This window comes from Mustela nigripes, chromosome 13 (assembly GCF_022355385.1).
Source record: "Mustela nigripes isolate SB6536 chromosome 13, MUSNIG.SB6536, whole genome shotgun sequence".
Classification (NCBI taxonomy): Eukaryota; Metazoa; Chordata; class Mammalia; order Carnivora; family Mustelidae; genus Mustela; species Mustela nigripes.
The window spans coordinates 139757548-139770479 of record NC_081569.1 but is presented as its reverse complement, the minus strand read 5'-3'; the positions used below and the strand labels follow the sequence as shown (position 1 = coordinate 139770479).

Genomic DNA, 12932 nt, shown 5'->3' with positions numbered 1-12932 from the left:
AGGGGGAGGGCAGGTACCCCTAAAAAAGTCAAGACTCAGGCAAAACAGGTGTGAAAGGTCCTGGGCATGGGGGAGCTGGAGCAGAGGCCGGCGGAGCGGGGGATAGCAGCTCATGAGGCCGAGGGCGACAGGGGCCACCTCCTCCTTGGCCATGCTCAAGAATTTGGATTTTTTTCCTGTGGGTAGAGTGGAGGCCCCGAAAGGTTTGAAGTAGGAAGTCAACACTGTCGTGTCACTAGAGATGCAGGAGGGACAGTAAGGAGTTTGAAGGTAGTTGGAAGGTTTGTGCAGATGATAAGGACCTCGGCCATGCAGGGGAATGACAAGGAAGGAGAGAGCCCAAAGGATAATTTGGGAGTTCAGGTGCTGACCAGGAATATCTTTGTGCCTTATGTGTCAAGATGTGGCCTCGCCTGGCCGCTCAGAACAGGAGAGCTGGGGGAGAGATGCAGCTGCTGGTGGAGGGGGCAGGTCTGGGGCAGGTCTGGGGCAGGTCTGGGGCAGCGCGCAGTTCTTAGAGATGCTAAGAACATAGCACACAGCTGGAAGTGCTTCTCTGAAAGTTTCAATTCCTCTAATTTCAGGGTAAAATATGTGCGTAATCTAGAAGTAGGCTTTTCTTTTTCCCTGATTCTTTATCCAACGGAAGACACACTGTCGTTTCTTGGTGGCCACACGTGGGAGAAACACTTGCGAGTCAGCTAGCGTTCTCCAGGAGACCTCGCTTCTATCTGTGGGGCTTGCTTTGTGACAAGTGACTGTGCTTGCTGGAGGCCAGTGAGTGAGAACCTACACACCGCATTCTCCTAAGAGTGAGCTACTCAAGGGGTGGAATCTCATATAAGAATTTCTCGCAGTTTAGTAAGGCATGCGGGGTGCGGGACGTTTGGTTATCCTTTATCTTCTAACTGCCGACAAAGACCCACATGAGTGAGGGGACCGCAGACCACGGTGCTCACAGCTGTCCCCCACTCCTACCACGGTGCTCACAGCTGTCCCCCACTCCTCTGTCTAGATCACCACCGGCTACAACCTGGAAGATGACCGCTGTGAGTGTGTCGCCCTGCGGGACTTTCACGCGGGAGAGCAGGTAGGTGGCGGAAGGTGGACTGGCCACTGGGCACAGGGTTAATAATGCGCTGATCGGCTTGAGAGGGTGTTAAGTCAGACAGAAAATGGGGGGTATATGTATTTAGGACTGCTTAGGGAATATATCTTGTGACCTAAAGTTGTAAGAAATGTACTGTGCTTTGGGTCCACAAAGAAAAAAATGGGAACACATGTATTTGCACAGTTGACCTAACATTTGTGATCCTGTCAACTGAAAATAAACTTTGTGTTATGACAGTAGAACACAGTTTTCGATTCCATAAGCTGCATTGTACTCTGTGTTGATTAGAACCTTGTTTATTTATGAACAGGCTGTTTATATCGATGGCAAAAACAAGGGGACGGAGCCATGGGTCGGGTACTCCACTTTAATCTGTGGATTTTTCTCCCCTAACCTGGGTGGGGGCAGGGCCAAGCCTTTCTGTACGTTTGAAAACGCGCATCTTTGAATGCCTGCTTTCTGCCTGTTGGGCTTATGACCAAGCAGTTAATCCCAAAAAGCGGAACTGACGTCGACCGACGTTCCAACTGAGACAAAACGAACAATCATCCTCTGACAAAGTGCTGATGGGCTCTTCCTGCAGAGGAGTTAGAGGCCCTCCTGCTAGGTGCGACAGCGTCCGATGGACGTTGTCTGACACCTCATTCCAGAAGAGACCCCTGTATTAGAAGGAGGGGGGAGCGGTCGCGTATTGTCAGGTGCAGCCGTCAGGAACTAGTCTCGCTGTCCCGGGGACCGGGGGAGGGGGCAGGCAGGGAGCGCCCCTGGCCCAGGCTCCTCTGGGAGGCAGTCCGGCTCCTGCGGTGGCGGGAGGGGATGCCCTGCGTCACCTGTCTCGGGCCGGGTGGCGGAGGGTCTCGGGACCCCAGGAGAGGGACAGTCACTGCAGGGCTGTGGTGTGTCCCTAGTGGGAAGGCCAGCTGAAGTAGAGAACTGATCCATCGCCCTGCTCTGTATCGAGAATGATGTTAAATTTCTCTTATATCCCTTTATTTTTTCTTTACCGCATCTCAGATTTACATTTTTTATGGCACTCGGTCAAATGCAGAGTTTGTGATCCACAGTGGTTTTTTCTTTGACAATAATTCACACGACAGAGTGAAAATAAAGCTGGGAGTGAGTAAGAGTGACCGGCTGTATGCCATGAAGGCCGAGGTCCTGGCCCGCGCCGGCATCCCCACGTACGTATAAAAATGCGCACCTCTTCCCTGTGTCCCTTGAAGTGTTTCCGGTTGCGTAGTGTTTCGTTGGTTTGTTAACACAACTTCTCCAGAGTGGTTTGTCTCCGTGTCTTTGTCCCTGCTACACAGCACATTTAGCCAGAGGCGCCGGGAGACTTAGCAGCGTTTTAAGAGAAAGCTCATGGTGTCGCTGGGAGCACTCACGGTCCATTCCAGGGCACGTGGCCTGAACTCCTCGTTCAGTTAAATAAATACTGTGGATCATTAGTGTCTTTCACCTTGAAAAGGTTAATGACCCAGATCAATTTGTTTCATTTAATTCTTTGCCACCATTAGTTTCTGTAATGAAGTCATGATCCCCAGTGATTTCAAGAATTTCTGGCTAAATTCTTGAGGATTTTCTTGCATTTGAGGTGCAAAATGATAAGACAAGAATTATGATTTATTAGTTCTCCAGGGATTGGAGGAACCATTCTTAATGAAAATGGATTATCCGGACCTATTTTTATTGAACTTGTCAATATTTAATTAATGATTAAAATGTGAACTCAACATAACTTATTGCTAACATTTTTAAGAACCATGGGGACTCTTGAGTCTGTGAGTGTGTTGTGTGCACCGGAGGTGAAGGCTGGTGGAGGCTGCCCCGCCGTCCCCCGCGGGAGCCTGCCCTATGTGCTTCCCGGGCAGCCAGGGCGGTACTGCGTGTGGTTCCGGCACGGGGACAGGCTCAGTCGCACGGGTTGGCGCCCCTCGAGCGTGACCCACCTGTTTCTTGGTTTGTCTGTCTCTCGTTTCCCTGTTGTTGGTTTGTCTTGTTTCTTAAGTTCCATGTGTGAGGGAGATCGTACGGTGTGAGTGTGGCGTGAAGGGCTCTCGCTTGCCGGGAGCAGGTGCCCAGGTGGGGGGACTAACGCGGCTCCCGCTTTTGTCAGGTCCAGTGTGTTTGCGCTGCACTCCACCGAGCCGCCGGTCTCTGCCCAGCTCCTGGCTTTTCTCCGCGTATTCTGCATGACTGAAGGTAAGTGATGTCGGTGGGGGGCGGGGGGGTGTTGACTTTTAAAAAAATGAATGAACTGTAAATCATAGATTCAGATTAAAGATACACGTGTTAAACTAGAGCGCTTTTTGGAGAGGGGGAGGATGGCACCGTTGCCAGAGTGGATCTGTTGGACTCTGGAAACGTTTCATTCAATCCTTGATGTGTCGGCAGTATTCATTTGTCATAAACAACGGATTCTCTATTGCGTTGGAAGAAAACTTAAAACATCCGGGATCGCCTGAGTGCATGTAAAACTCTGTGTCTGTGGACGGTAGTCTCTCTGTCACGGTGCGCTGACATCTGTGAGTGCCCCGGACGTCGTGGGGTCAGTGTGGTGTACGGGGGCCACAGGACTTCACTAGGCAACCAGCTCTGCTTTCCACATCCGAAGCTGCCGGCAAGCTTTTACCGTCAGGCATCCTGAGAGTCGTCAACGCCGTAAACAGAGTCTGTTTACATCACAAAATGTTCTGCAGCCTCTGATTTCGGGTACAGAAAGTGTTAAATTTATGTATTGAGCCTCTACTTTTTATGTTTGCTTAAGACAAGCCATTTGGGGTTTCTTATACTGAGATTTGACCTCTCGTGGTTGTGTGTCCCTTTTTTTTTTTTTTTTTAAAGATTTTATTTATTTATTTGACAGACAGAGATCACAAGTAGGCAGAGAGAGGAAGGGAAGCAGGTTCCCTGCTGAGCAGAGAGCCCGATGTGGGACTCGATCCCAGGACCCTGAGATCATGACCTGAGCCGAAGGCAGCAGCTTTAACCCACGGAGCCACCCAGGCGCCCTGTGTTTTCCTTCTTTGTCTGGAAATTTACTCCCCCTCCCACAAATCCCATGGTCCTGAGGTTTCACTTCAGGTTTCTACTTTTTTTAAGTTCTTATTTAAATTCCAATTAGTTAACATACAGTGTACAGTGGACAACATAGTGGTTTCCCGTATGCCGTGTGCGGTCACAGGTGCACTCCTTAATCCCCATCACCGATTCCCCGTCTCCCCCGCACCCCCCACTTCCCCTCTGGTAACCAGCAGCGTGTTCTGTAGAGTTCAGAGTCTGTTTCTTGGTTTGTCTGTTTCTCTTGTTTCCCTTTTGCCTGTTTGTCTTGTGTCTTGTTTCTGAAGTTCCACCTGCGAGTCAGAGCATATCGTATTTGTCTTTCTCTGACTGACTTATCTCAGTTAGCATTATACTTTTTAGCTCTGTCCATGTCGTTGCAAATGGCAAGATTTCATTCTTTTTGATGGCTGAGTAATATTCCACTGTGTATATATACCACAGTTTCTTTATCCATTCATCAGTCTGTGGACATTTGGGCTCTTTCCATATTTTGGCTATTGTAGATAATGCTGCTGTATACATTCGGGTGCCCGTATCCCTTTGAATTCGTATTTCTGTATTCTTTGGGTAGATACCTAATAGTGCAGTTGCTGGGTCATAGGGTAGTCTAGTTTCAACTTTTTGAGGGACTTCTCTACTGTTTTCCACAGTGGCTGCACCAGCTTGTGTTCCCACCAACAGTGCACAAGGGTTCACCTTTCTCCGCATCCTCACTGACACACATCGTTTCTTGTGCTGTTGGATTTAGCTGTTCTGACAGGTGTGAGGTGGTAGCTCTTTGAGGTTTGGTGCATTTCCCTGACGCCGAGTGGTGTTGAACATCTTTCCATGTGTTTGTCGGCCATGCGTGCCTGTCTTCTTTGGAGAAATGTCTATTCATGTCTTCTACCCATTTTTAAACTGGAATACTTATTTTTTGGGTGTTGAGTTTGTTAAGTTCTTTATACATTTTGGATACTGACCCTTTACCAGATATATTCTTTGGAACTATCTTTCTCCATTCAGTAGGTCGCCTTTTACTTTTGCTGACTGTTTCCCTTGCTCGCCAGAAGCTTTTAATTTTGATGAAGTCCCAGTAGTTCATTTCTGCTTTTGTGTCCCTTGCCTCAGAAGTTGCTATGGCTGATGTCAAAGAGGTTGCTGCCTGTGTTCTTCTCTAGGATTTTAATGGTTTCCGGCCTCACATTTGGGTCTGTGATCCATTTTGAGTTTACTTTTGTGTGTGCTGTAGGAAGATGGTCCACTTTGATTCTTTGGCATGTTGCTGTCCAGTTTTCCCAGCAACATTTGTTGAAGTAACTGTCTTTTAACATTGGATATTCTTTCTTGCTTGGTCAAAGATTAATTGACCATGTAGTTGTGGGTTCATTTCTGGGTTTTCTGTTCTGTTCCATTGATCTTTGTGTCTGTTTTTATGCCACTGCCATGCTGTTTTGATTACTGCGGTTTTATAGTATAACTTGAAGTCCACAGTTGTGATGCCTCCAGCTTTGTTTGTCTTTTCCATGATTGCTTTGGCTGTCCGGGGTCTTTTGTAGTTCCATACACATTGCAGGGTTGTGTGTTCTAGTTCTTGTGAAAGATGCTGCTGGCATTTTGATAGGGATTGCACTAAATGCGTGGATTGCTTTGGGTAGTGTACACACTTTAACAGTATTTGTCTTCCCAATCCACGAACATGGATTGTCTTTGCATTTCTTGGGGTCTTCCTCAGTTTCTTTCGTACGTGTTCACTGGTTTCTGAGTACTGATCATTTGCCTCTTTGGCTAGGTTTCTTCCTAAATACCTTACTGTCTTCGGCGCAGTTGTAAATGGGATTGATTGCTTAATTTCTCTTTCTGTTGTCTCATTATTGGTGTATGGAAATGCAGCAGATTTTTGGATGTTGATTTTGTATCCTGCAACTTCAGTGAAATCACTTACCAGTTCTAGCAATGTTTTGGTGGAGTGTTTCGGGTTTTCTATATATAGTATCATCTCTTCTGCTAATAGTAAAAGTTTTACATCTTCTTTGCTGGTTTGGATGCCTTTTATTTCTTTTTGTTGTGTGGTTGCTGTGGCTAGAACTTCAGGACTATGTTAAATAACGATGGGGAGAGTGGACATCTCTGTCTTGTTCCTGACCACACAGGAGGACCCCTCAGTGTCTCCCCGTCGAGGGTGATGTTAGGTGTGGGTCTTCCATGTACGACCTTTGTGACATTGAGGTTTGCTCCCTCTAAACCTACCTTGTGGAGGGATTGTTACGGTGAGGAGGCTGTACTTTGTCACATGCTTCTTCTGCATCTGTTGAGAGGATCAGATGGTTCGTACCCTTTCTTTTATTAATGTGGCGTATCACGTTGATTGATTTGTGAATATTGAACCACCCTTGCAGCCCAGGAATAAATCCCAGTTGATCATGGTGAATGATTCTTTTAATGTACTGTTGGATTCGATCTGCTGGTATTTTATTGAGAATTTTTGCCTCTGTGTTCATCAGGGATACTGGCCTGTCGTTCTCTTTTTCTGTGGTGTCTTTATTAGGGTAATGCTGGCCTCATAGAATGAATTTGGAAGCTTTCCTTCTTTTTATATTTTTTTGATAGTCTGAGAGTAGGTATTAACTCCTCTTTATATATTTGGTAGAACTCGCCTCTGAGGCCACCTGGCTCTGGACTTCTGTGTTTTGGGAGACTTTTGACGACTGATTCAGTTTCTTTGCTGGTGATTGGTCTCCTCAGTTTTCTGTTTCTTCCTGTTTCAGTTTGGTCGTGTCTTTCAGTTACATGTGTCTAGGACTTACCCATTTCTTCCAAATTGTCCAGTTTGTTGGCCTGTAATTTTTCATAATATTCTCTTAAGAGTGTCTGTATTTCTGTGGCAGTGGTTGTTACATCTCCTCTCTCGTTCGTGAGTTTACTTACTTGGGTCCTTTTTCTGTTCGGTAAGTCTGGTTAGAGGTTTAGTGGTTTTACTAATTTTTTCCAAATAATCAGCTCCTGGTTTCATTGATCTGTTCTATTGTTTTCTGTTTTTGTTTTGTTTCTTATATCATTTATTTCGGCTCTGATCTTTATTATCCCCTTCCCTGAGGTTTCACTTGTGTGAGTGTGTGTGTGTGTGTGTGTGTGTGCGTGCGTGCACGCACGCGCGCATGCATGTTTGCTCTTGTAAATTAACTTAAATCCTGTGCAAACCAGATTGGGTAGGAAGAAGTGAGCAAGTGAGTTACCATCTGACTGAACAGTCACTCCTCCGAAGGAAGCTGCCCTAGCGGCCGGGAAAGGATGGACTGGTCCCAGAGGCAAACTGTGGCCTGTGGTGGGGAGTCTGCTGGGCTCTGCGGTCCTCGGGCCCCTGTCCTCACGTCTGGATGCAGGAGAAATGCTGGCCAGTCCAGGGTTTGACATCAGGGTGGAGGTGGTTGAGACCGTCCCCAGACAGGGGCAGCGCAGACGCCAACTACAGAGCCCACAGAGTGGCGAGATGGCACTTGTCCCTTCTGAGGGGCCACATTGCTGGAGACTCAAACTATCCCTCAAGTTAGAGCTTCGGCGGGTGTGTACTTTGGGGCCCATTGATTCATTTTGGCGAACCCAAGTCAAGGGTGTCCTGTGGGCTCTTCTTGCATACAAGGCAAGGTAGAAAATCGAAGGTGACAGTTCGTATCCTAAAGGAGTTTATAGCTAAGAGAGATGACAGTGATACTCGTCCCTGTCATTTGTGACGGTGCTCAGTTGTGGTGCGGACTTCATGTAAGTTCCCGTCAGGCTTGTGGGGCGTAAGGATTCCCATCGTGACTGATGCGGGAAGTCTGGTTCGCAGAGCAGGAGTGACCTGGCCCTCAGCTAGCAGGTGGAGGCCCCATGCCAGGACTGGCGCTGCTCACCCAGAGCCCACGTCCCAAGCATCCCATGTGGCTCCTGCTGGTTTGCAAAGAACAGGATCCGTGGAAAAGATCTGGTACCCCGGGGGTCTAGACGAACCAGCGTTTGACACGGAGCCAGGCTCAGGAGCGAGGGCCCCGCCCACTCTCTGGGGTGACCACACAAGCGCTCCTGTGGTGCTGGGCAAAGACGCAGAGCCCCCGTGGGGACAGAGAGGATCTGTCAGGGCTTTGTTAGCTGCAGGCAAGCAGGGGAAGGGGCTACTCACGAAGCCTCCGGTCACATGGTGACGCGACCTCACCTCCCCCCATGGGGTTTCATGTCCCCAGTAGAGTGAACGAGCCCAATTTCATTGTTAAAAGTAGCAGAGAGAGAAGGCTCTGTTCCTGCCCCTTAGTTTTCCAGCGCTGAGGGCAGAACCTGGGTGGGCTTAGGAAGAAAACAAAACCGGTGACCTTGGTGAGGGGCTTCTGAAAAGAACTCTCTACCACTGAGGAAGCATGTTTAAAATTTTCAGGGCTTTATATAAACTAGGATCCAAAATATAAAACCCCTGAATTTTATCATGATCTTCTGCTAACAAATGCTACTTAATAAATCTCCTTTTTGAACATTAGATTAACTTATTTTTTCCTTAAAAAACAAACGGCTGGAACCCTTTAGGTCTGCTCATTGTCTTTCGTGTCTCTTTAGTCATAGAAAGACAATTCGTCATGTCAAGACAGTTGATGTATTCTTCTTTGAATTCCTCTAATACTAATAAAAGTTTGGTTTGCTGGCAGCACCGTCTTCAGTTTGAATTGTAAATAGTGACAGCTGTGGGGCACCGCTCGGAAAGGGGTAGTGTCTCGTAATTACATAAGGAGTCGGGGCGGATTTCCTGAGCATGAGCAGGATCGGCACGTTTGGGTCTCGAAGATCGCATGCCGGGAGCGGGAGTGCTCCAAGCTCTTGCTCAGTCCTTTCCTCTTCTTAACTATGTTTCAAGGTAATTGAGGTGTTCACTGGTGTTTATTTGTAATTTCTGTTTAAATTCCTGACAAGTGAGGGATAGAGGCACGTTTTTCATTAACTAAGGTTCTTCTAGTCCATTTTCTTATTTCTTTCAGTTTGTGGTTTATGTGTTGTCAGAGGAGATAAGGAGCTTTGTCGGGTCCCCTGCTGCCGTGAGCACCAGTCTGACTTAAATTTAGAAGGGTCGCTGGATCAGGTGCTGTCACCTGTTCGTACTGTTGACATTGTGCACCGGGACGTGTGTCTGACCCCGCTGGTGTGACTGAGTGTGCGAGCCCGCTGTGGTCAGGATAGGGGATGTGTCCCTGTAGATTGTCCTTAAAATGTATCTTGTGAAACTGCCTAAAAGCTCTCAGTGTCCCCCATAAAGGCTACGAGGGATGGCGGATTGCGCCAAGGCTTGGTCGGGACCCCGACTCAGGCAAGCTGGGCCTGACTTTCTCTGGAAGAGCCTGCGATGGCCAGGCCCGTCATCCGGGGGAGCTTTTCGCCACAGGAGGGTGACGTCGCTGGGGAAGATCTTTTCCAAGGTGGGCTGCTTGTTAAAATGAGAAGCCGTGCTGTTTCCTCCCTCACAGATGGCTGTTTGTATTTCTGCAGAAGAACTGAAGGAACATTTGCTGGGAGATAATGCTCTGGACAGAATCTTCACTTTGGGTAATTCTGAATACCCTGTTAGCTGGGACAATGAGGTCAGACTTTGGACATTTCTTGAAGATCGAGCCTCGCTTCTTTTAAAAACATACAAAACAACTATTGAGGTAATTCGATGGCTTCAATGAGGATTTGAGCTTTGGCATGTTTTCGGGGATTTTTAAGAAGAGATTCTGTCCTAAATGTAACTGGCTTTTATCAGCAAAATTGTTGTATATCTGACATTGTTCATTCAACTTATTAATATTTTCCTACTTAACACATTTATACTTGACCAAAAGAATTCTACTGAGGCGTTGTTGGCTAGAAGGAGAATCTTAAAAATGATTCAACACTTGTCTGGAATTTTAAGTTTTCTTTTGTGCTTTCTAGGTTTACCATTGCCCCACTAACTTCACCCGTTCCTCCGTCCTTCCTTCCTTCATTCAGTCCGTCGCTGAGCCTGGGGCTGGCAGTGCACGAGACAGACACTGGAACCATTTTTAAATAAGTCAAGTTCCTTGTTAGATGTGGTGGGACCCCATTTGATTTGGGCTCATCGTTGTGGTTTTATGATCACTTTCTTGGGATGTAAATAAATACAACACAACGTACGCTTGTAAAGTGTACAATTTGATATAAGCGCATATAATCCTGCAGCCACCGCCACGGTCAAGTTCTAGAACCTTCTGTCACCCCTTGCATTTCCCTGGTGACCCCGTCCCTGGCAACAACTGATCTGCCTTCTGTCGCTGTGCTTTTGCTGATTTAGGCTTCTTATAATTAATGTTGCTCATTTTCATTTCCCAGGAAGACAAATCCTTCCTGAAAGACCACGACCTCTCTGTTCGCGCAGCAATGGCCATCAAGCTGCGCTTAGGCGAAAAGGAGATTTTGGAAAAAGCGGTGAAGAGCGCGGCTGCAAACCGGGAGCACTACCGCAAGCAGATGCAGGCGGGGGCCGCGCTGCCCCGGTGCGAGGAGAGCGGCGCGGCGGGCGCCAGGCTGCCCCTGGCCTTGCGGAACCTGGAGGAGGAGGCCGGCGCGCAGGAGGCCCTCACCCTCACGGAGGCCGTCAGCAGGGCGAAGGCCGTGGAGAATGGGCTCGTGAATGGCGAAAACTCTATCCCCAACGGGACCGGGTCAGAAAAGGGAAGTTTAAGTCCGGAGGAAAGTAAAAGAGCGACGGAAAGCACCAAAGAATGTTCTTCGGACAGCACGGAGGGCGGGAGCGCGCAGTAGCCCGGAGAGGGCGCCGGCGGCGGGGAGTACGGTTGAGCGGAAGTTCGCGAAGCCCTGTACATCGCTGTGTTTTCTTGTTCACTTTCTTCTTTCTGCAGAGAGGAAAACATGTTTTTGCTGCTTTATATAAAAATGATTTTTTTTTAAGTTATTTAAAAAAAATCTAGCTTCCTTCTTTAAGATTGCCATCTTGCTTCTGGGCAAAACAAGTTATCAAGCCACCACGAGGTGCTTTGGAAGATTCTGTAGACCCATTGTGGGCAAATGTGTTTTCTTCCTGGGGAAGAATGCGGTTCTGCTGTCAGCTGTGCTTTTGTGGGCCCGTCATCCTGACAACCGAGGGAGCTGCTCTGCCTCCTGCAGCGGGACTGGGTGGCGGCGCTCTGGGGGCTCAGCGGGGGCGGGGGCGGCGGGCGGTTGCACAGCACAGAACGGCCTTGGGGTTTGGCAACTTGAGGGTCGGGGCAAAACCTTTTGTTCCCCCCTAAAAAAATAACACCTGGTACTGAAAGAAAAGTGAAGGTGGTAACCTTATTTTTAATAGTTTTAAATGTTGATGATAATCCTAATGATATAAAGACACACACACACATCTAGTGATTTCTAAAGATTCATCTGCCTTTTGTGTTTTGTTTTCCTGTGTTAAGAACTTGTCCTTCCTCCTTGAATCACAGTAGGACATGCATCATTCTAATTTCCAGCGTTGACTCTGATTTTACGGTGTTGCGTTTGATTGCCCGCGTCGTCCTGGAGCGGCTGCGGACTGCGGCCACCCCCAGCTCGCCGTGGCGATGTTCAAAGTGAGGCGGCTCCCTGGCTTTTCTGGTTTTCACAACAAGCTAGAGATTTTCAAAGCTACACTTTTGAGTAAAAAGCCTTATTAAAAGGAAAACATGATTAATATTTTCTGTCTATTCCTTTTCTTTAAGTGGGGACAGAGCCTTTGAACTGAGCCTTGATGCAGACGTCCTGCTTGCTCTCGGAGCAGGCTAGAGCCGGTGTGAACGCGGAGCAGGCTAGAGCCGGTGTGAACGCGGCCTGCGCCCGAGCTCTACCTGCCCTGGGGAGGTCGCCGCTCCCTGGCCTGCAGGGGGAGGGCCTGGCGGCAGCAGGCACACACCAGCAGGAGCTCTCTCACGTTTTCGGGGAGGCCAAGGCCCGGGATGGCGAGCCCCGAAAGCCCCCAGTTCTCGGGCCGCGGTCTTCCTCAGCTGTGAGTTCGCACATGGTCTCTGAGGTCCGTGAAGGGCATCACTCCCGTGTGAGTGACTAGCCCCGCCGTCTTGGGACCAGTGCTGCACGCAGGCCGTCTTCAGAATACGCTCCGTTTCTCCTCGGAGGAGACGCGGTCTGCGGATGAGTTGCTTGATCCTGTGCGAGGATGCGTTGTCTCCCAGAGCCCAGGGGGCGGCTAGACACGAGGGGCAGGTGTCACTCTTCCACGCCGCTGGCCGCATCTTCCCGTGTGGGCTGACACCCGTAGCCCCTCGTCGACGGGTCTGCAGCTCTGGCCTGCGGCTCCGACCCGACAGCAGACTCGCCCATCAACTCGCATCGGAGCGCTTCCCCAAGGTGCGTGGCGCCTGTAAAACCCACGGGTCAGCTTTTGAGGTGCTGTCTGCCCTGGCGGGGAAGCCCCCCGGAGACCAGGACTTGAATCACCGATACGTAGATATATTTTCTCGTTGGTTTCCAAGTTAAGTCTTGGATTAAATACAACCTTGGAAAAATTATGTACAGCGGAGATGTAAAATAGTGTCAGGAGATTGGGTGGTTGTCAGAATATTCCCCGGAAAAGACGTGAGTCCAGACGGAGCCGGCAGAACCGTGGGTGGGAGTCGGGCTCCGGGTCCTGGCCGCACCGCACCGCTGATGGGGCTCGTCACAGCCCCCGGGACTCTGCTTCTTCTCTTCCTTGCACAGTGATTATCAGAAGCCCCTGCTTAAAAATGTGAAGATTGCTCTGACCACTACCTCCCCCCGTAGCAGGTCTGTTTGT

General features: G+C 48.9%; 1 protein-coding gene across 6 annotated transcripts in view; it reads left to right on the top strand.

The window, feature by feature from the left end:
* SETD3 (SET domain containing 3, actin N3(tau)-histidine methyltransferase) overlaps nt 1-11836 on the top strand; it is a 79725-nt gene extending 67889 nt beyond the window's left edge. For 5 of the 6 annotated variants that reach the window (XM_059373945.1, XM_059373944.1, XM_059373941.1 and 2 more), the window contains 5 exons: nt 1016-1090; nt 2126-2292; nt 3228-3313; nt 9659-9819; nt 10502-11836. In XM_059373945.1, the coding sequence (XP_059229928.1) occupies nt 1016-1090; nt 2126-2292; nt 3228-3313; nt 9659-9819; nt 10502-10933 (921 nt within the window). In that variant the 3' untranslated portion in view covers nt 10934-11836. Of the gene's footprint in view, nt 1-1015; nt 1091-2125; nt 2293-3227; nt 3314-9658; nt 9820-10501 lie in introns of those variants that run through there. The other variant, XR_009399214.1, reaches the window with a different exon arrangement.
* The last annotated feature ends 1096 nt before the right edge of the window (nt 11837-12932 follow it).